We start from the raw sequence: 22,758 nt of genomic DNA, 5'->3' as shown, positions 1-22,758 counted from the left end.
TGCTATGTAAGAAGGTATGCATTCCTTTGTGGCCGAGTGTAGCAGAAAGGTCAGGTTAAGAGAGTTTCAAATCACGAGGCAAGTATCGAACAGGAAACAGTGAAATTATAAAGTACTATAACACATCATAGGGGAGAGGGGGATAGCTCAGTGGTTTGAGCATTGGCCTGCTAAACCCAGGGTTGTGAGTTCAATCCTTGAGGGGGCCACTTAGGGATCTGGGGGAAAATCAGTACTTGGTCCTGCTAGTGAAGGCAGGGGGCTGGACTTGATGACCTTTCAAGGTCCCTTCCAGTTCTAGGAGATAGGATATCTCCATTAATTTAATTTAAATTTATCCCACCAATCACAGCATAGAACCTAGCAACCTTCCAAGCAGCTGTGTTTTTCTAGAGGGTATGGAGTCTAGTGTGGGTTTCGTCCAGAGTCCTGTATTGTGTGGGAGGGACATCATGCTTTTCAGCTATCTTCCAGCCCAGGTCCCACTTCCCTGTACTGCTGCAAGAAGCCGTAGGATTGCCAGGCGTCCGGTTTTCGACTGGCACGCCTGGTTGAAAACGGACCCTGAAGGCTCTGATCAGTGGCGCAGTGGGGCTAAGGCAGGCTCCCTGGCTCCGTGCAGCTCCCAGAACTGGTGACATGTCCCTGTTGCCCCTAGGCACAGGGGTCAGGGAGGTTCTGCGTGCTGGCCCCGCCCCGAATGCCGGCTGTGCAGCTCCCATTGGCCGGGAACAGCAGCCAGTGGGAGCTGTGGGGGGCAGCGCGAGCACAGGCACCTTGCAGAGCTGCCTGGCCACGCCTCCGCCTAGGGGCTGGACATGCTGGCCGCTTCCGAGAGCAGGGCGGAGCCATGGCAGGCAGGGAGCCTGCCTTAGCCCCGCTGCACTGCCAACCAGGAGCCGCCTGAGGTAAGCGCCGCTCGGCCGGAGCCCACACTCCAACCCCTTGCCCCAGCCCTGAGCCCCTTCCTGCCCCCAAACTCCCTGCCAGAGCCCGCACTCCAACCCCTTGCCCTAGCCCTGAGCCCCCTCCCACACCCAAACTCTCTGCTGAAGCCTGAACCCCTTCCTGCACCCTAACCCTCTGCACCAGCCCTGAGCCCCCTTCTGTCCCCCCAGAGCCCTCACCCCCTCCCGCACCCCAACCCCTTACCCCAGCCCAGTGAAAGTGAGTGAGGTTGGGGGAGAGTGAGCAATGGAGGGGAGAGGGTGAGCGGGGGCGGGGCCTCAGAAGGGGCGGGGCCTCAGGGAAGGGCACGGGGCAGGTGTGTTTGGTTTTGTGCAATTAGAAAGTTGGCAACTCTAAGAAGCCTGCAGTGACCATTGCATGAGCACTGACTCCTCCCCTACTCCAGTGGTAGTACTAGCACTAGAGAGCAGGACTGTCTGCAGCATGTCTTGCTGTATGGTGACACAGCACGGGGAAAAAAAACCCTATTTTTACACACACTCTCTCTCTCTCTCTCTCTCTCTCTCTCTCTCTCATATGTCTTGGGAATGACCTGCATTCAGCTGCTCCATTATGTATTCTGACAACCCTGCCATCATTCATCCTGTCCACCGTGGGCTGCTGTGGTGCTACAGCTGAGCTAGGGAGACGCGCTTGCAATTCTCCCCTGTTAGACTAGAGAGAGGCCAAGATGGCAGCAGCCACATGCGGCCCCAGCCCTCACTGTGCCAGGCAGTAAGAGGTCTGTGGTGGTGGGGGGAGCTGAAGGGGTGAGGAAGAGGGGTAGGGGCAGAATGGAAGAGGCTGTCCCAGGTTCCTTCACTCAGGCTCCCTCCACCGCTGGACAGCATCACAAGTCCCTAGGCTGCCACTGCATCCAGCCCACATCCCCTCTCTCTTCTCCAACTTCTTCAACACCTTTCCCCCCTCCACCCCCTCAGCCCTAGCTCTCTTCTCTCCATAACAAACTCTCTTCCTGCCTCTGGCTCCCTCCCTAGTGGCTACTAGCTATCCTCAGTCATCTTTGTCTCCCCCTGCTGATGCCCAGGCAGCATGAAGGAAAAGGAAGAAGTAGCCTGACTCTAAAGCAAAGGGGTGAGGAACAGATGGGCGCAGGGATAGACTGGAGGCAGCAGGCTGCGGTTATAGGAGAAGGGGGGAATGGGACTGGCTGCAGGGGGCAGTAGCAAAGGGGGATAGAAACATTGGGGGCAGAGATAGAAGGGGTATATGCTGAAGGGCCATGCTGGGGGGGATGGTGAAGAACAGGAGCAGCAGGATCTGTAACCATTAGAGGGCACTCCCCTCAGAACCTGGGAGTGCTGAGATACAGAAATCCTGCTCTCAGCAGTATCTGTGAAACCCACTGGCAAAATGTATGTCATTCTTCTCTAGTGACTGGCCCCTACAGAGGATAAAAGATTCTGCTACTATCAACTACTTCATTAGCTAAGGTGGTCAAGGCCTGTGCTGTGAATCTAGAGGTTCAACCCTGCTGATGACCAATGTGGGGATCAGTATGTTTCCACATGATGGAATTTCTTCTGCTTTTTTTCAGTTTTGTTTTTTAAACCTAGAAAATTACATTTTAAAAACTACATTAAAAGAATGTTAAGGTTGCAATGTCAAGAGATACCAGAACTGAAGTTGCAAATACAACCTTAATTCAGCCTTCTTGTGTGTTATGATGCAGTCTTTAATTACATGATCCCCTGCTATATTTTCCACAGGCCCCTTGCCACATTCACTTCACAGGATGGATGGTGCTCTGGGCATGTATCAGGGTTGTATAGTGAATGAGGTGGTTGTCTTTAGAATCCTTGTCTCATTTATAGCAGAAGTTGGAAGGTGTGTGGTGAATGAGGCAAGAGAAAGGTTAGTCTCATGGATAAAGCCCTAGACAACTGGATTCTATCCCTGCCTCTGCCACAAAGTTCCTATGTGATGCTGGACAAGTCACTTAAACTAAAACTTTCACAGATGGCCAGAATGTATTTCCCAGTTTTCGGGTGCCCAAATTGAGACACACTGAGCCTGATTTGCAGATGTTTTGAGCACTAAAGACTATAAAATATAATAATAATACAATGCAATGCAATATAATGCACCTGAAGTCACTGGGAGCTGTGCTTTGAACATATAAAGTGCTATAATAATGCCCCCCATCTGTAAAATTGAAAATGTTAATACCCTAGGGATGTATCCTGAAGATAAATCCGCTAATGATTGTGAACTACTCAGATGCTATGGTGATAAGTGCCATAAAAATGAGGAAATTAATAATAATAATAATTTTGTCTTCAGAACAGGGTTTGAATAGTAAGCAGTAAGTAAGCATGGGGCCACACATTGAATGATGAGGATAAAAAGGAGTATTGAATAGTTACCCATTCAGTGAGCACTGTCCAATCTATGCACTGAATGAGGCAGGAGGTCCTGTGGGGAAAAATAGTATGTGAACATGTAATTGAAGACTATCAAAATGCATATGAACAACAGGGCCGAATTAAGGTTGGACAGGCCACTTCAATTCTATCATGGTTACTTCGGAGTGCTTGACTTTGCAACCTTAATGTTCTTTTAAAATAGTTTTATTTTAATTATATTTTATACCTTGCAGTTCTGTTGAGCCTTTCATTTGAGGATATCTAACATTAGTTAAGTTTCCCACCACCCCTGTAAAGTAGGTAATAAGTATTCCCATAATAGAGGGTATAGAGGACCACTGGGAATTGTGTACCCATACCGATATACCTATATTAGATCTAAAAGCTGTTTACTCAGGCAGCAGAATATGTACAGTTTGGTCAGGTGTCTGTATGCCTTCTCCATGGACCTTACTGTCAAATTCAATAATATTTCATATAGAGATTTCCATCAAAAGACTTCAACGTATTTTACTTACATTAATGAGTTAAGGCTTGTGCGCTAAGTAGTATAATTGCATAAAGGAGTGCCTTGCTGTTCTTGCTGCTGTAGTATAGCAGCTTTGTATAATTTCGTTACCTATGCAAAGAAAAGACTGCCTCACCTGCAAGTTACACCTTTTTCAGTGTTATAAAGTTTTAGAAGCAATATCCAGTTAACATTTTTGACTGTATGGGTAAATGTTCTTGTGGGATATTTGAGAGAGACAGTAAGTGATCAGCAGAAAGCTTGTTGTTTTATATCCTGTTTAGGAAATCAAATTTGTTAGGCTAAAATTTTAGTAATATGGAACAATTCCCAGAAGTGCAGTTTCAGTCTTGTACCCGGGTCTAAAATCAGACTGACTTGGAACAGGGAAATCTGAACTGTACATACTGCCAGAACTGTCTGAGCTTTCTCTATTTTAGAGTTGTACATTTGTACCCATCACTCTTATATCTGAGCACCATTACATTTTCAAAAATCTTTTCCAAAAAGGGAGATAAGACACTGGTCTATATTATTTATTATTTTATTGTGGAAGCACCTAGGAGCCCCAGTTTGCTAGGTGCTGTACAAACACAGAACAAAAAGTGACATTGTCAATGTCCAGTGATGGATCCTTGAATATGGTTTTACTGGTGCTTCTTGATGTTCATCTGGCATTGTACTCTCAGACAGAGGCACTGACTATCTCCATCATCAGTGGATATCTACACTATCCCAATGTTTACATCTGAATCCAAGAATTTTTTATCTGTCCAGCAAGCAGAAAACGTACTAGGAGAAACTTGACTCACTTTCCAGTTGGGAGTTTGGGTTATCTAAGTTACCTACTATCTGGGACAATTTGGCTGGGTGTGGCACTGCAGATCCTATGGTAAAGACAAAGAAACCTTTCTTTGTCTCTCATGCAGCTGTGATGCATGTTTTTAAAAAATTGTTTGCAATTGGGCTGACTCAGCAGGACTTCTGCCATCAATGCTCTGCTGTCTTAATTTCATCTGTGACACATCATCTGTAAGTTTCTGTTTCCTGTTAGGGGGAAAACTGCATTTAGCAGCTACTGGATCAGTGGTCAAGGCCTCTTCTAGCAACCCCCCCCCCCAAGTCTCTGAATAGTGGGCCACATTTGGAAGGTTATTGCCTTATAAGGGCCACAAGGGCTTTTTAAAAAAAACTTATTTTACAGACACTGTTGAGGCCCCCAGAAAAATGCTGGTATGGTGCATACGCTGTGTACCAGAGTAGCCATGCCTCTGTGGGCAGTATACTAAAGCAAAAAACAAAAATCTAAACTAAAGACTAAACCAGAGACTATTGGGTTGGTTCCAGGCTCCATCTGGCTTCTATTATTGCTGATACCACAGAGGGATGGAATCGCAATGGAGCAGAAATGGCTGGTCATCATTCAGCTTGTATATCTTCTCCTCCACACTCTCTGTATGTCTTTTCTATGTAGATTGTAAACTCTTTGGGGCAGTGACTGTCTACCACTCTGTTTGCCTTACATAGTGGCCCCCATTCTCAATTCAATCCTACACATTACCATAGAACTGTGATTCTCAGTGCCTAAAAAGGGAAGCTTTTTAGTTGCTTATGTGCTGAATGCTGCCCTTAGCCCAATTAGTGGGCATATTTAGCACATACTTTCTGAAGCAAATGGATTTATATTCTTGCTTTGTGGTTCGCCTTTAGTATTTAACATTTTAAATTCTTCCAGTTTTATCCCTATTCTTGGTTTTTCACAGTCGTGGTCATTAATGTGGGTGAGCACCGTGTTCAAAAGCACATGTCTGTATGTAGTCACTGGTTATCAAACACAGTCCCTTGACTATCCCATGTTGCCCACTTCTTTGATCACTTCAGTAGTTGCTGGTGTAATAAATCCTATGCTAACCATTTATTTTTACAGTAAAACATCTATGTTTTACTGTATGCACCACCACAGAATTAACTTTGACAAATATCATCCTGGTTACTTTAGGAAAGTTGGTATGAGACACTACCATTTGAAGAAGAACCAGTAAAACATCTATGGATTGCATAAATGCAGCAAAGAAAACTTTTTAAAACTCGTGGTTTCAAAACAAAGATCTTTACTGTCTTTCAGGACCTTAAATGGACTTGGGATCTTGGTGTGTTCCATGGACGGATCAGTGGCTTTTTTGGACTTTTCCCAGGATGAACTTGGAGATCCACTTAGTGAGGAGGAGAAGGTACTATGAGCGCTCAGGACAAATGTGATCATCCATTCTTTTTCATTACAATAATAATCTCAAAACTCTTCATAGAAGCTTGTAGTTGACTGATTTTCATATTATAGAAAAATGTGGTCTTGTCTGCTTTCCAGAACCAGGGAGTTTTTTTGTAAAGTCAGCCATCAAGTTCAGAAACAACTTGCGGTATTAAGTATCCTTTCCAGAGTAGAAACTGTCTTGGCAAATACCCATTTGCTTACATTGCATTATACATTTGAAACATTTGTCTGGCCTAAGTAGTGAGGAGTGACTTCCTGATTTCAAAATTATGGTTTAAAATTACTCTTATGAGCTTGTATGTAAGTCTTTTTAACGTGCTTTGCTATCAGCTGGATTTTCCCCCTTATCACTGCTAGCAACAGAATTTTTGCCACCCTGGTTAAGTTAGTTAATGAGTTGGATGTTATCTAAAAAATATAATGAGAGAAAAAAAATCTTTGAATGATGTGTAAATAGTACTGAAGGCACTTGTATATTGATACTAATAAATATGTGTAATGTCTATATAGCACAATCACTGATGTATTGGTAGCAGTTGTAATCAGGTTTTGTTTTTACATTTTTAACACCCATAGAGCAACATTCATCAGTCCACCTATGGTAAAAGCTTAGCGATAATGACTGAGGCTCAGTTGTCCACTACCATTATTGAGAATCCAGAGATGCTGAAGTATCAACAGAGACAGCAACAGCAGCAGATGGAGCAGAAGAATGCAGCAATACGGGAAGCAGCAGGGACTGCAACGGCAGCTCCCAAAGTGGCGAGCATGGTTAATGGTGAGAGTTTGGAGGACATTAGAAAGGTAGGCCTTTTGAATGGTGATTTTATAGTATCCAGTACAAATTTGATAATTATCTAATTAGAGAGAGATGTTGCGCTAGGTAATATCTTTTAGTGGACCAACTTCTGTTGGTGAGAGAGACAAGCTTCTGAGCTTACACAGAGCTCTTCTTCAGGTCTGGGAAAGGTACTCAGAGTGTCACAGCTAAATACAAGGTGGAGCAGATTGTTTAGCATATGGAGTTAATATGGTGTAAGAGACTATTCACAGTGAAATGGGCAGTTATGACCTTTGTCCTAGGACCTCTGCAGTCCTAGGACAAAGGAGGGTTAGTGGTTTATAGATTGTTGTAATGAGCCATAAATCCAGTGTCTTTATTAAGTCCACGATTTTTTAGTGTCTAATGAAGTTATGAATGTAAACTCCCAGGCTCATCTTTTGAAGGTGTTGTGCCGGTTTTCTTTGAGGTCGAGGACTGAGAGGTCAGATATGAAGTGATGGTTTTGTGAAAAGTGTTCTACCTTGTATTTAGCTGTGATTTATTGTTTGTATTATGGTGGTGCCTAAGAGCACCAATCACAGATCTGGGCTCCATTGTGTTAGGGACTATACAAACTCTTATTAAAAGACAATCCTTGCTCCATGGAGTTTACGGTCCTAAAAACCCAGTTTGTTTGTGCTGGCAGGAAGGCAGATCGAGTGAGAGAGCGTGCAAATATTTGGGGCCTCTTTGGTTCAGAAACACAGTTGGGGGGGGGGGGAGGGGAAGCTTCCCTGCAATAAAGGTTATAATTATTGATGAGCATTTTTCATTTCATTGCACCTAACCAGAGTCTTGTGTCAACTGGAGAAAGCATTCATATTAACGTTATTTTCTCCCCTTCCTCCAACAGAATCTTTTAAAGAAACAAGTTGAAACACGGACTGCAGATGGCCGGAGGCGGATCACACCTCTCTGCATAGCTCAGCTGGACACTGGGTATACTTTGAAGTGTTTTACTTTTCTTATCTCCCTTGACCTTTTCATCTACTTCTTCCAGTTCACACTGACAAAATTTAGGTCCATCTTAAATCCATTACATTTAAGAACTTTTAAGATGAATGGATTTCAGAGTGCTTTATAATGATCACTTTACCTGCCATTAAAATGCAGCCACTTATAGGGTAGAAAGTGGCAGCTGTTCTGTGAAAATAATACTGCAGAATAGTTTGAAGAAAGAGAAGTGAAAATCATTTCAAATTAAATACACAGACATTTAGGTGAGAAGAATGTAATAATCCCACTTGGAATTTGGCTGGTATGTGATTGCGAACACTTGTTCCAGCACATTCCAAGTGCTATGGGATCTTGAATGACTGAGTGGTTCCATCCTTGGTTTCCTGTCTCAGCCAAAAAATGTTTTTTTCCCTCTTCTAGGAATATACTGTGTATTGAATCCTTCTGTGTTTTAGATTATCTGGGTTCGTGTCCTCAGAATGAGCAGCTTTAGCTATTGTTTTTGGAAGAGGGAAGTTCATGGAAAAAAGATCCCAAGATCAGAGCCACGGGTGAAAAATAAACTCCCTTTTCCAAGGAGCTTGTTGTTATACTTCTGTCGTCCAAAGCAATTTCTAAAGCATGTGTCTACATCCTGTGTAATCATGCCAGTCATGATTTGAACTCGGTAGCTGACTTTTGCTGGAAATATCCTGCATACAGTTGTGAAAATCCGCATTTATCCCAGTGTTCTCTTAATAGTAAGATCTAAGAGCCAGTCTGGAATGCTTAGTGTTAAGAGACAGGTTTTCTACCATCAAAAGGTCAGCTTGTACTGTTAACTTCAACAGGACTAAGCTAATGTTTTGCATCTGTCAACTAACGCTATAAAAAACTCTTTAACTTAAAACATGTTTTCACCAAAAATGGGAGAGCTCCCTTTTTTTGTTCTTCAGCTGTACACAAACAAATATCACCCCGAAGCAATGCGCATCCCTTCTGCCTCATTAATTAGCAGAGATAAACCGCAAAGCACCACATTGGCCTACATTGCAGTAGAGATGAGAGAAAAATATGTGGAAAAAATTGAGGGATTTTTAAGTGTGTCTATTATACACACACAAGTGATATTAAAGTTAAATTAAAATACTTTAAAAAAAATACTAATTTTAAAAAAATCATATGTACTTGCTTTTAATCTTTTTTGGTATAGGGATTTTTCAACCGCATTCTTCAATAGTATCCCGATATCTGGATCTCTGGCTGGCTCAATGATGTCTTCTCAAAGTAATCAGCAACTGATGTCATTAGATTCCAATGCAATCAATTCCCTCGGCACTTCCAAGCCTTCTCTAGAACCACTGGCAGCCAGTATAAAACCAACAGATGACACAATCAATAAAGATGGGTCAGTGTTTGCAAGAGGTTTCATTACTTTTAACATAGATGACTTGGCCTTCATAATTCTCTAAATGAGCAGGTGCTAAAGTGGTTTCCCTGCTAGAAAATATTAATTGAGAATCTAATATTGTCTTGCATACTTCAGGATTTTATTAATATTCAATTACTCTTTTAATAGTGGTGGGAACTAATTATACCAAATCAATGTTTTTTGTGAAGTCAGTTTATCCTTGTTAACATCCAATGTGCACCACTATGCGGCACTTACTAAGAAGTCAACTAGCATGAACGCGTCTGTTTTCCTTTGGAAATGCATCCATTGTCAGATTGAGCTTTGAGTTGGGATATAACTAGTAGCTTTAAAACACTGCCGTTTACTTAATTAAGCCTCCCAGGGCTGAACAAATCCCTAGGCGTGCACTGGAAATGCTCTTCTCCAGTGCAGTAAGATGTATTTTGATTGTTATCCATTGGAGTAACCACTAAATCATCCTTACAAACACTGAGCTGCTATTAGTACAAGATTGAAGCCCCCTTAAAACCTCTTTATTCAGTCTAAATTGAGTATTTTAAAAGTGAGCAAACCTTATTTAGATGATTTTTTGTGATGTAAGGTCCTGTTGTGTGGTTCAAAGAGTTTTTGCAAGAACCAGGTTATGTGGTTTGAACTGTAGTGTAGGCAACAGCTAGGCTTGTGTGTAACATTTTCAGCCTGCTGCAGCAAAATAAATTTGCAGTGGAGACCTACAGATCATTTCATGCTGCTCCACTGCATATACATAATCACTAATTTATTGTACTTGGACACTAAATGCCTACAGATAATATGTATTTTTAATCAAGGAATGAGAATTCTAAAGACTGAATCAGTTGGATATAGCTAGATGAAAAGACTTTATGCAGCAGCATTAAGATTTCAACTCTCAGATCTATTATAAATAATTTTTGAGAGTAGAGGATATTGACACATGAAAGGATATGGTGTATTTTAATTCACACACGTCCAAGAGTGGCCAATTTAATTAAACTTCTAGTCCATGTAGAAGGTTTTGATAAATGCTGATTTATTTTTGAGTACTACACGACTCCAAATATATTTTCAATCTTTGTTTTTCTCTTTCCTCCTTTAATAGTGTAAATGCTACCTCTGCTTCAGCTGCTCCCCCTGTATCATCATCGTCTGTGCTAACAACTCCATCTAAGATTGAACCTATGAAAGCATTTGACTCGAGATTCACAGAACGATCCAAAGCCACCTCAGGGACTTCTGCTGTAATAAATACAAATCAGATGGCCATAGACAGGTAAGTGATGGTACAGAGCAGGAGAGGACACACAAGCAGACAGTGTTAAAACAATATGATTCTCTGAGGTATGGATGCATCAGTGCTGGGATTCTGGAGATTAACTCAGATCTCTATAGAATGAGGCAATGAAAAAGAGCTACTAGTAAGAAAGATTTTCTGAGGTAACATTATCCATGGATACTCATATTTATGTTTTCAGCCTCAAGCATATGGGACCAAGAAAACTCTTCAGATCTTCCTTAGTTAAAACTTTTGTTTCAAGATAAAATCATTGTATACGAGGTCTTCATGGAAGACAATAAAATCTAGCCTGCCTGTAACAGGGAGTTCCATCTCAACCTAAATTACATTACATAGAAAATAGATCCCAATAGCTGCAGATATATTTCAGTTTTGTGCTGAGAACCTTGTACAGGCGATAAATTTTCTTTTCAAGTATTTGTCTGTGGAGCCACATGATCAGAATCTAGAAAAGGAAAACCTTTCAGTTTGGTGATGTGAGTCTGTGCATGTTATAACACATGCACACACACACCCCTTAACAAATCATGTAGAAGGTCAGTGTCTTGCCAGCAAGCTATGTAGTCACCCCATTTACAATAAATACAACATTTTTTTTCCTGTCCCATATTTCCTCCCCTAAAACTGTCCTTTTGCTTAAAAAGAAAAAAAAAAAGAAAAAAAGCCACTATTCTGGGGGATTGGAAGGTAGCAAATTTTGTACCTGTATTTTAAAAAAGGCTCATGAAGTGATCAGAGGAATTATAGACCTAATCCTTACATCTGTAGCTGGAAAATTGCTTTAAACAATAATTAAAATAAAAATAGAATAAAAAAACACCTGGAAGATCATTATATGATAGGGTCTAACCAGCACGGTTTCTGCAAAGGAATATTGTATCTGACTAATCTTAAAATTCTTTGCATGTGTTAATAAAGTAGTGGATAAAGGAAAATCAGTGGATATAATTTATTTAGAGTGCTGATAGGCCTTTGACAAGTTCCTTCATGCAAGAAGCTACTAAAGAAGCTAACTAGTCATGGAGTGAGAGGCAAAGTATTGTCAGGGATCAAAATCTGGCTAGGAGACAGAAAACAAAGATTAGGATTAAATGGTCAATTGTAATCCATAGCAAAAAGGTTTGAAGTGGGTGCCTCAAGGTTTCATACTAGGTCCTGTGTTGTTTAGCACAGGGGCTCTGAACCTTTCCAGACTAGTGTACCCCTTTCAGGAGTCTGATTTGTCTTGTGTGCCCCAAGTTTCACCTCGCTTAAAAATTACTTGCTTACAAAATCAGACATAAAAATACAAAAGTGTCACGGCACACTAGTATTTATCAGTTGCTCACTCTCTCATTTCTACCACGTAATTATGAAATAAATCAATTGGAACATAAATATTGTACTTACATTTCAGTGTATAGTATACAGAGCAGTATAAATAAGTCATTGTATGAAATTTTAGTTTGTCCTGACTTTGTTAGTGCTTTTTATATAGCCAGTTTAAAACTAGGCAGATATCTAGATGAGCTGATGTATCCCCTGGAAGACCTCTGCGTACTCCCAAGGGTACATTTATCCCTGGTTGAGAATCATTGGTTTAACATATTTATTAATTATCTGGAAAGGGGGTGAGTAATGAGGTCGAACAATTTGCAGGTGAGACACAGTTATTTTCAGATACTTAGGACCAGACAGGATTGTGAGGAACATCAGAGAGATCTAAACAAGCTAAGTTTATGGACAACATCATGGTAAATGAAATTCAATGTCAGTAAATACAAAGTGTAATGCACATTGGAGGAAAATAATTAAACTACTCTGACACCATACACAGAGTTCTAAATTATCTGTATCAACTCAAGAAATGGACCTGGGTGCCGTCATAGTCATTGAAGACCTGTTTAATGTGACGCTGTGGTCAAAAAAGTAAACAAGATGTTAGGGTACCTAAGGAATGGGCTTGTGAATAACATGGAGGATGCTATAATGCAATTACACAGAGAATATTATAATGCAATTATATAAATCAATGCTGTGGCCTCATTTGGAATAGTGTGTGCAGTACTGGTCACACTATCTCAAAAAAAGGATATTGCCGAACTGGGGATCGGAGGAAAGTAACAAGAATGACCTTGGGCTTAGAAAAACTATCATATAAAGAGAGATTGAAAAGAATGGGATTGTTTGTCTTAGAAAGGAGGTGCATAAGTGGTACACGATAAAAGTATATAAAATAACGAATGGTCTAGAGAAGGTAGATCAGGAACTTTTGTTCTGCCTGTCTCCTAACTAAAGAGCAAGGGACAAGCAATGAAAATTAGAGAATGCAAATTCAAAACCAGTAAACACACAACATGTAATTAGCCCGTGGAACTCATTGTCACAGGATTTTGTTGAGGCCAAGAACTTAGCAAGATTCAAAAAGGGATTCAACATTTATATTGATATCATGAGTATCCAGAGTTTTCAGATTAATAACAAAACAATTGAAAAGGCTATTAAACCTCATGTTTCAGGCTTGGAGACAATCTCTAACTACTAGAAACCAGGATGAAATGTACTATGGGGGGCAGATTACCCCACATCTGCATACTGTGGGATTCTTAAACATTCCTCTGAAGCATCTGGTTCTGGCCATTGTGAGAGACAGGACACTGGACTAGCAAGACCTTGGGTCTGATCCAGTAGGGCACTTCCTGTGTCTCCAATGGGTATGTTTGCCGAGACTCAGTTGCATGGCAAACTGGCCTACAAGTATGTATGTGAGGTACAGTGTCTTTTCTGCCCACTTCCCAAAGTCAGAAGGGACATGGGTTGGGTACCCCTGTGAGTGAGGGAGGGAGGTAAACAGTAGTATCCCAATTCACAGCTTGGGAAGCTGGAGGGACAGCAAGGTGCTGACTTGTCTGAGAGTCACTGTGATCTATTATCATGGCATAGGGCTGGGGGCCAGGAGACCTAAGTTCTCATCATGATTCTGATACTGATGTTCTGTATAATGTTGGGCAAAAGTCATTTAACCTTTCTGAGTCTGTCTTTCCATCCAGTAAAATGGGTGTAACAATATTTACTCCTGAGGGGGTGTTGTGAACCCTATCTAATGTTTCTAATGTGCTACATAAATGCAAAGAATTATGGACAAACAGCAGTAGAACTGGGAATATAAATCACTCCCCATCTTGTACTCATTTCTCTGTTCTGTGGAGAAGAGAGGAGAACTACTCTTAAAATTCCTTGCATGTTTAGATCAGCACAAGATGAAAAATGCCCTTCCTCCCACCCTTCCCAGGTAAACGTCTTGGAAAGCTGGGGGTAGGAAGAGGCTGCAAAAAAGGTTTTTATTACAACCTTAACAATAACTGTGATTCCTGATGATCATCATAATGTGTGTGTATATATATGTGCATTGAAAGCCATTGTTTCAGAGATGTCAAGCATGCGGTACATGTTAATTTACAGCCCTTGTGTTCTTTTCATTTGCAAGCTTGCTACTGTCAGTTTTGTTCTCTTCCACCTCCCCCACTTTGCCCATCCACCTGCCCCTAATGGAATCGCTCCATTACAGCTGTAATGGAAACCAGTCTCTTTAAGCAAAACTCTAGTTGTCATCTGATTTGGATATTATAATTGCTCTTCATGTGGTGCAGTATCCATTAAATGGTCAAATAAAACTTGTTTTTTTTTTTTTTAAGTATCTAGTTGCTGAATAATGTGTTAGTGCAGAGGTAGCCAACCTGCGCCTGAGAAGGAGCCAGAATTTACCTATGTACATTGCCAAGGAGCCACAGTAATACCTCAGCAGCCCCCCATCAGCTCCCCTGCACCTGTCAGCAGCCCTGCTGATCAGCGCCTCCCTTCTTCCCCATGTCTCCTGAGGCATGCAGGAGGCTCTGGGGGGAGGAGAAGGAGCGAGGGCATGGCAGGCTCAGGGAAGGGGGCAGGAAGGAGCGGGGGCCTTGGGGGAAGAGGTGAAGTAGGGGTAGGGCCTGTGGCAGAGTCAGGGGTTGAGCAGTGAGCACCTCCTCCCCCCTACCACCACCCGCACATTGGAAAGTTGACGCCTGTAGCTCCAGTCCCGGAGTTGGTGCCTATGCAAGGAGCCGCATATTAACTTCTGAAGAGCCGCATGCAGCTCTGGAGCCACAGGTGGGCCACCCCTGTGTTAGTGCAAGCCACCACAGCCTAGTTTACTATTTGTTTTTTAAGCAGAAAATTTACTTGAAGAAGCTGCATTTTGTATGTTCCATATTTGCATTTGCACAAAGGATTGAGTAGCCTTTTTTTACCTTAATTTTTTTCCTCTGCATCTTTTCAGATGTATTCAAACAAGCCTAAGAATACACCTGATGCTTAGCTTGAAAGCTAATAGTGGATGGATGGGTAGCAGCTTTGAATATAACTTATGTAAATTATGAAACAAATCTTTTACTTTTTATGCAGATTGAAGGATCAGAATTTAATTAAAGAGAATAAGCCCAAGGATATCCTGGAGAGCAGCAGTGACAGTGAAGAGAAGATTCCAGCTACTAAACCGCTGTCTCTGCCCAAGCGTAAACTAGAACTTGAGGCAGAAACAGTAGAAAAGAAGAAAAAAGGCAGGCCTCGAAAGGACTCCAGACTAGTACCTGTGACTTTAACTGTTCAGGTAGTCAGTATGTCAATAATTTAATTAATGTGCATAGTATTAGTATTTATGGTTTCTACTATTCATTTACTAAAGCAAAATGTTGTCCTTGCATTAGATTAGACAGAAGGTGGTCAAGTGAAACCAGGAGTGCTAAGGTTCCTCAAAATTTTGAAGCTAGTCCTCTTGCTTGCTTTTTATCTAATTCTTAAGGTTTAAAATGAAGGTGCACATAATGTAACAAATCTGTATGCTGTGCACATACAAATATTGCAGACACTAACTCAACAGTATGTATGTAGTATTGGAGTTAGATGCAGGACCTTGGCTTCCAAAAACACAGATGTCTGCTGCTTGAACTAAATGAGAAACTCCATCAGCTGTCAGCAGTATGATTCAAGAGGGTGGCATAATTATAAACACTTGAGGAGGTATGCCCTTCCATTCAGTACAGGGCAGTAGAGTACATACCTAGCTGGTACATTATGACAGTACTTCCCATCCTTCGGTTGCAATAGCCCTTTTCATTACCAACATTCAAAGGCTGGCCTTGCCCTGAAACATACCGGAGCTTCCATTAATTTAGTACAGATGGAAAGTGTTAAAGATGGCCTAACGCAGGCCGCAATGACCACATATTGTTCCTGAAAATTCTTAGCAGCTAGTTTAGAGAATGAAGACACATATTGCATAAATACTGTATTTAAAAAAAAAAAAAAGTTTTTGCATGAGGTTTTTCTGATGTGTGTTTAAACATTTGTTGAGGTTTCCCTCTTGGCAACACAATCTGGACTAGGGTATATCTGTACTGAGGCGCTTTTGTGAGTGATAACCGTGCACTGTTCCATTTGTTCATAAGATTTTCTTTTTGTTTTTAATTGCTCTGTTTGTTACTGTTGTTGACACTTTTGTTTTTCAGTCCCCAGCTGCACTGGCCTCTGAGAAGGATGCCACTTGCATCTCTGCACCAGCATTAGCACTTAAACTGCCAACCCCAATCCCACAGAAATCGTTTACATTGCAAGTAAGTGGATGACAGCAACATTGTTTACTTAAAAGGCATTTTTCCCAAGAAATGTTTACTTTGCCAAAAATATCCTTAAGACACTCAGAATAGTTATATTAAACTGAAGGATTGGAGCAGAATTCCTTTGCCTTGTCCAAGAAGGAGCTTTACCCACCCCACTTTCTTCTAAGACTTTCCCACTTGGCTCCTTCCTGCCACTGTAGGCCTCCCAACTGCCTCTTCCCCTCCCTTACCTGACTTGGCTTTGGGACCTAAGTAAGTCACATGCACCCTCTGGCTTTTGCCTTCTTCCTTCCTACCTCACCTGCAGAGGCAATCCATTTCAGCAATTCATTCCTTCTTTTCTCACCTGACTTGGCTTCAAAGACAAACATATTTTCCCCTCTTAGGCGCCCCCTCCCTTCTTCCTTTATTTAGCCTTGGTGTTTCAAGAGAAGTGGTGGCAGCAGGAACTCCAGACAGGGCTGGTGCTTTCTCTTCACACATGCGCCACAGACCGCTCTCTACATAAACTGGGCATTTCCTCTGAGGTCTCTTCACGCGGTAAAGTGACATGCTCAGCACCTGGAGGGCCTAACATAACATTGAATCATGTACCTACTAGTCCCTTGTCTGTGTGCTTTTACCATAGAAGTCTGGCTTTGACTGCAGGAATCCTGAAAGGCTGCAGCATCAGCCTTGTTTGAACTAGATTTGGTGTCCAGGACTTAGGAAGAACAGATGACTGAAAATATAAACCCTTTTTTCAATTGGTGGGCTCAAAATACACATAAATTATTGATGGGGAGTAGCCTTGAGTGACCAGTTGCCTTTGGAATCTCTTCCTTTTGAAGTAATTTGGTGTATTTTGAGGATATTTTAAACAAAACTCCAGAGTGTTTTCTCTATCAGATGCCAAGGTTTAATTGGGCCCTATTTTGGACCTACATTACTTGACACTTCCCTGAGCAGTTTTCCTCTGTGTAAAACGATTTTCCTTTTCTTTTTTTCAGGTAAGTTCAGATCCCTCCATGTACATTGAGGTGGAGAATGAGATGACCACAGTGGGAGGTTCCAAGCTGAGCAGGTTAAAGTGTAATCGGGAAGGCAAAGAATGGGAGACTGTCCTCACCAGTCGAATTCTTACTGCAGCTGGAAGCTGGTAAGAGAATTTGCTTGTAGAAGTAGGAGCCTCCAGAAAAGGAGCGATAGTCCTTTGGCAGGAGAAAGTATTTAGGGCTGTATTGTTACACTATTAAACAAGTGGTTAGTGGGAAACCTTATTCGAGGTTCCCTTTGAGAACTTCCGATTACATGAATAAAATATATAGGTATTTAAAATTTACCAAATTTCAATAGCTTCAGAGAATATTGCTACCCATTTGTCTTTATTATTTTAACCCCTGGTGCACGGTATATTTTGCAAAATGTTTAGTTAAATTCACTATTACAGTGCATGACAGGATCCCTTATTTTTATGGAGTTGTGTGATTCTTCATAGTGCAAAACATCTTCCTAAGACCTTTCTCTTCTTCCTCTTCTTGCCAGCCTGCTCTAGGACACTTATGTTCTTCTTTCCTCCTCCTGTAGCATTAGTAACCGGGGGCATTGGCTTTGTTGATCATTGCGGTTTGCTGTTTTTTTGGTTACTTCTTTTGTAACCTGTACACAATGCTTTGGTATTAACCATGTGATATGAATAAATATAATATGCACTGTATGTAGACCTGACGGCAGCCTCACTAGTGAATTAGCCCCTAGGGTCCTGACCTAACCAAAGTCTTTATAGCATCCCATGTCCCCATTAGCCAATTAAAATACTTTCTTTGTCAGACATTACATTCCTCCATTAAATTCCCCCATTAGAGTGGACTGAACGATTAGAAGCAACAGTTGTTTAAACAGCAAATGCCACAACGATTGAAGGTTTAAAAGAACACTATAAATAGAATATTTTTGTGGGATACGTGTGTCCTCAGAGATACTTGCAGTTTCTCCTCCTCCTCAACAGCAGCCTTTAGCTTTTGCATCAGAAGTTTAATTTTAACTGTGTGATCTTGTTGAGGTCCAAACTGTGACAAAGGTACCCACAAGTCTGGTTCACAGGAATTCATCTGAACCTTTTTCTGGTTTCACACCTTTAAGAGTTATGCTGCGTTTTGGATTGGAACAAATTAAACTCCTAAAGCACAGCTGAAATTGACAAGTTTTACATGTGTTTTTGTGAAGCTGTTATGTTTTGAGCTGTAATGTTTTGCAAAAGCTCACATTGGCCCAAGTTGGCTCAGACTTCAGCCCAAGCCCACCACAAGGTTGGGTTTGCCTGGCCTGAGTTTCAAGCTTGTTAGGAAGAGGGTTGGTTACAAAGTTATATACAGCTGTTATCAGAGCTCTCCTTCATACCGTGTCCTGTCATCCATAACAGTAAACTGCAAACTCCCGATCATTCACATACCTTATCCAGTGTTTAGATTGGAAGCATATCCTAGAGCAGGGTAGAAATAATAAGTATGTAAAATTTGGGCCAAAATCTCCCATGCTCTTTAATGAAGGAGGTAGGAAGCGCTACCTTTACAGTATAAGCCTTCCTCACTGACGGAAATGCTATCCAACACCGCCTTTGAAACATGGACCCAGGGCTTTGATTGCAAGGTAATTCAAACCTTTAACCTCACATCACCATGAAAGGGACTTTTACATTTTGTCATCTAGCAATTCCCTACTTTCACTTCGGCAATGCTCTTGCCTGCTAGTGCACAGCTCCCTCCCTGCCTTCTAAAGAGAGCCTCGTCATTCCATTGTCTTGACAGACCATTCTCTCTGTACATTCTTGTGTGTGTGGAAACGGTCTTGTTTCAAAAAACCAACCTCTTCTTCATATGGCCAGTATGCCGAGGCTTATTCTGACCAGGCACGCCTCCTTTCCTTCCCCACTGATACGTCGCAGTCACCTCCATCTGCTGAGTGAGAGACTTGAATTTAGGATTCAAAACCACATTCTCCTGTGTTTTTTGGCTGTGCTTTCTGGAGACAAGTTTTCTGAATCCTCACACTTTATCAGTGGGACCTCCTTCAAGTTGTATGATAACACAAGAGATCTTGCCTCTTTCATTTAGCTGAATTTAAATGTTTCCTTTTGGTCATTTTCAGTGATGTGGTGAGTGTAGCCTGTGAGAAGAGGACCTTATCTGTATTTTCAGCTTGTGGTCGTCGCCTTCTCCCACCTATTATATTGCATTCGCCTATCTCCGCTTTACATTGCACAGGTTCCTACGTCATGGCTCTCACCACTATTGCTACGCTGTCTGTGTGGTGAGTACTAAATTATGCTGTCATGACTGCCAGTAAGCATGGGCTGAGTTTGACTGGTTACCTTACTGCTTCCAGTTAATGACTTTGATGGGGGCTGATAAATGTTTTTTTTTCTAGTGGCTGAGTTGGCATGTGCCTGCTGATGCTCTGGTTCAAATCAGATTCGCTTTCGATCGAGTCTTATTTGTGGATGTGATATTCAGCCCTATGTAGAGGGCCCACCATGCAAGACATATGTCCTGCCTGCTCTCTTTTGGAGGCTTAAGTGGAACTCTGCACAGGGGTGAATTTCACCCTAGAAAGTGGATGGTTTATCCTACTAAGGGTCATTTGTTTAAGCTGCCTTCTAGGACAGGGTGATTTTAGTCTGTGGAATTAAGGGAAAGAAGGAAACATAGAAATCATTAAAATCTTCATTTTTAGTAAATCAACATTAACATTTGAAGAGTATTGTCTAACAGCTAGAGCAGGGATCGGCAACCTTTGGCACGCGGCCCATCAGGGAAATCCGCCGGCGGGTCGAGATGGTTTGTTTACCTGCAGCAGCCGCAGGTTCGGCCGATCGCAGCTCCCACTGGCTGCGGTTCACCGTTCCAGGCCAATGGGGGTGCGGGAAGCGGTGGCCAGCATATCCCTGAGCCTGGAGGGGCCTGGAACGGCAAACCGTGGCCAGTGGGAGCTGCGATCGTCTGAACCTGCGGCTGCTGCAGGTAAACAAACCATCTCGGCCCGCCGGCGGATTTCCCTGACGGGCCGCGCGCCAAAGGTTGCCGATCCCTGAGCCAGAGTATGGGCCTAGGAGTCAGAAGGCATGGGTTCAGTTCCCAGCTCTGCTGTTGACTCACTTTGTGACCCTGGACAGTTCACTTAACCTCTCTCTACATTCGTTTACTTATCTGTAAAATGGGGCAAATAATTCATACCTATCTCACAGATATGTTGTGAGACTTAATGTTTGCAAAGTGTGATGAGATTCTCTAACAGAAAGGGCCATAGAAGTGCAAATAATTCTTTTTATAATCCTTTTCGGAAGCAGGGGTGCATACAGCTCTGCTTTGCTATTTTCTGCCTTGCCAAAATTGTGTTGTCAAAATAATGAAGAAAATATTAAGTTACAAATTTTAATCAGGAACATTCTAGAAACTGATTCGTTATATGATTGGCATATTCATTTATTTTTAATGTATAGATTTCCCTCCTCCCCCCTCTTTTCTCTCCCTTCAGGGATGTTCATAAACAGTCAGTGGTTGTTAAAGACGAGTCTCTGCAAACAATATTAGCAGGTAATGAAAGGGCACATTTACCTGCCAACCTTAGTCTTTCAGTCCTCCTGTAATATATTGAGCCATTAACGAGTGTGCTAAAATTCTACCTACCCCTGTAAAGCAAAAATAAATAGGTTTTCTTCTGTACATAGTTGGGTGTTAAATGGAAATCACTGGATAATGTTTCATTACCACAGAAACAATCAAGATAAAAATATAAGGAGATAGCAAACTATTAAGGATCCTGTAATTTGTTTTGTTTTTAAATGTGGAAATGCAATGCTGTAGAGTTATCATGAAACACTTTCTAATCTGGTGTATAAATCCCATAACACTATTGCAGTCCCCAATGCATATCTTGCATATAATCAGATATTTTAAAACTTAACTGATCAGAAATTATCTGAATTTAACAAATCTGTTTTCTGCCCTTGCCAGTATCTGGCAAAAAAAAAATCAGCGTTACAAGAAACGCACTGGCCTTCTATCTGGATTTAATCTTAGTAGTATTAATCAAAGGCAGTTTGAGAAGTATTTGTATGTGTGTGTGGTATGAACTCAGCAGACTGCAGAAGTCTTCTCAGACAGACAACCACAAGCCCTGGTCAATTGGTCCTGTGCTCAAAACATGCTCCGTAGGACTGTAGAATCAGAACACGTTGGTAAGCAGGAGATAATGAATATCTGAGCATTACAGCATGTTTATCCACACCTTCCCAAGCATAGTTTGTTAGGAGATTGGCCTGGAGATACCTGTAAACTGAAGGGTTTATTTTTAAAGATGACAGAAAAATAATTGGGTGAATATTCTGCCCTGAGATACTGCAAATATTTCCCTTTTAACCAACCCCCTTTATGTATATTGCAATTTCTCCAGATTATTTAATGATAGTTGCAAAGAAATGACACATGTAATAGTACACAGAACTCAGTGCTAAGAGCCCTGGCTTCTAAATCCAGCTCTGCTACTGACTTGCTTACGTGCATTCAGTGTTACTTCACCTCTTTGCCTCAGCTTCCCTGCCAGTAAAATGGGAGTAACACTAGTCACACCTGTTTCAGTAGGGCTCTTGCGAGGATTAATTAATGGCCGTATAGCACTTTAAATGTGTAGAGTTTTAAATGTTATGTAATGATTACTTCGGAGGAAATCATGAGATTTGATTTAATCTGTAGGAAGTGATACATCTGTCTCTCAAATTTTGCTGACTCAGCATGGTATACCAGTAATGAGCCTGTCTGATGGAAAGGCATATTGTTTTAATCCTTCTCTTTCTACGTGGTAAGTTGCACATTCTTTCCTACCTTTTATAAAGTTGGCTGTGATAGCATGCCAGTTCTGATTTACTGCCCCTTAATTCTGTACTCTGAAAACTAACCCGAGCGGAAACACTGGGCTTGTCTTCTACTTTGCTCCCCACGTACTAGTACATGGATGGCTGGGCCAGTCCCTTTCATGTTTTTATAATTCAGTACTGTTTAAAATAAGCCTTGTAAATTAAAAGCTTAAACTGAAATTTATTTCCTTACCCTTTTTTCCCCACCTGTTACATATATACTCTGATTTGTTGTCGTAGGGTTGCTTGTAACTGACTGGAAGTTGACATGGATTTAAAATGGTTTGGTCATTCATACGTTCATGATTTCTGAATGTAAAAGATAAGTCTTTGGAAAAAATTAGTCCAGATCAGCTGCCAGGAAACTTGGATGCTCTCTTATATTTAGACGGTAGTTTGTGTGTTTAGATTAATATTTCTTTAAATAAATTGGAAGGAAAACACCCCAGAGAAAATCTAATTTTTACTGCCTGGCACTAGTCCATGTCTGTCACAGCCTTGATATTATTCACAGTTAAGGTTGACCCTGAACTTAAATCCTGCTGTTTTTTTCTCCACAACAATTAAACCATTGAAGAATGGAGGATGGAATCTGAATTTCCTGTCACTTTTCTGTTTGTGCCACATTC

General features: G+C 41.5%; 1 protein-coding gene across 1 annotated transcript in view; it reads left to right on the top strand.

Moving 5' to 3' along the window:
* The window catches only part of LOC135890321 (protein HIRA), a 50,723-nt gene that overhangs the window by 20,872 nt on the left and 7,093 nt on the right, over positions 1-22,758 (top strand). The window contains exons 12-22 of the mRNA XM_065417687.1: positions 5,969-6,074; positions 6,692-6,919; positions 7,792-7,877; positions 9,088-9,282; positions 10,409-10,579; positions 15,026-15,230; positions 16,129-16,233; positions 17,229-17,377; positions 19,366-19,527; positions 20,752-20,810; positions 21,969-22,074. Of these exons, the coding sequence (XP_065273759.1) occupies positions 5,969-6,074; positions 6,692-6,919; positions 7,792-7,877; positions 9,088-9,282; positions 10,409-10,579; positions 15,026-15,230; positions 16,129-16,233; positions 17,229-17,377; positions 19,366-19,527; positions 20,752-20,810; positions 21,969-22,074 (1,572 nt within the window). The remainder of the gene's footprint in view (positions 1-5,968; positions 6,075-6,691; positions 6,920-7,791; positions 7,878-9,087; positions 9,283-10,408; positions 10,580-15,025; positions 15,231-16,128; positions 16,234-17,228; positions 17,378-19,365; positions 19,528-20,751; positions 20,811-21,968; positions 22,075-22,758) is intronic.

The sequence above is a fragment of the Emys orbicularis genome, chromosome 16 (assembly GCF_028017835.1).
Source record: "Emys orbicularis isolate rEmyOrb1 chromosome 16, rEmyOrb1.hap1, whole genome shotgun sequence".
NCBI lineage: Eukaryota > Metazoa > Chordata > Testudines > Emydidae > Emys > Emys orbicularis.
The sequence above is the reverse complement of the archived record's forward strand: the minus strand, read 5'-3'. Positions and strand labels throughout refer to the sequence as shown.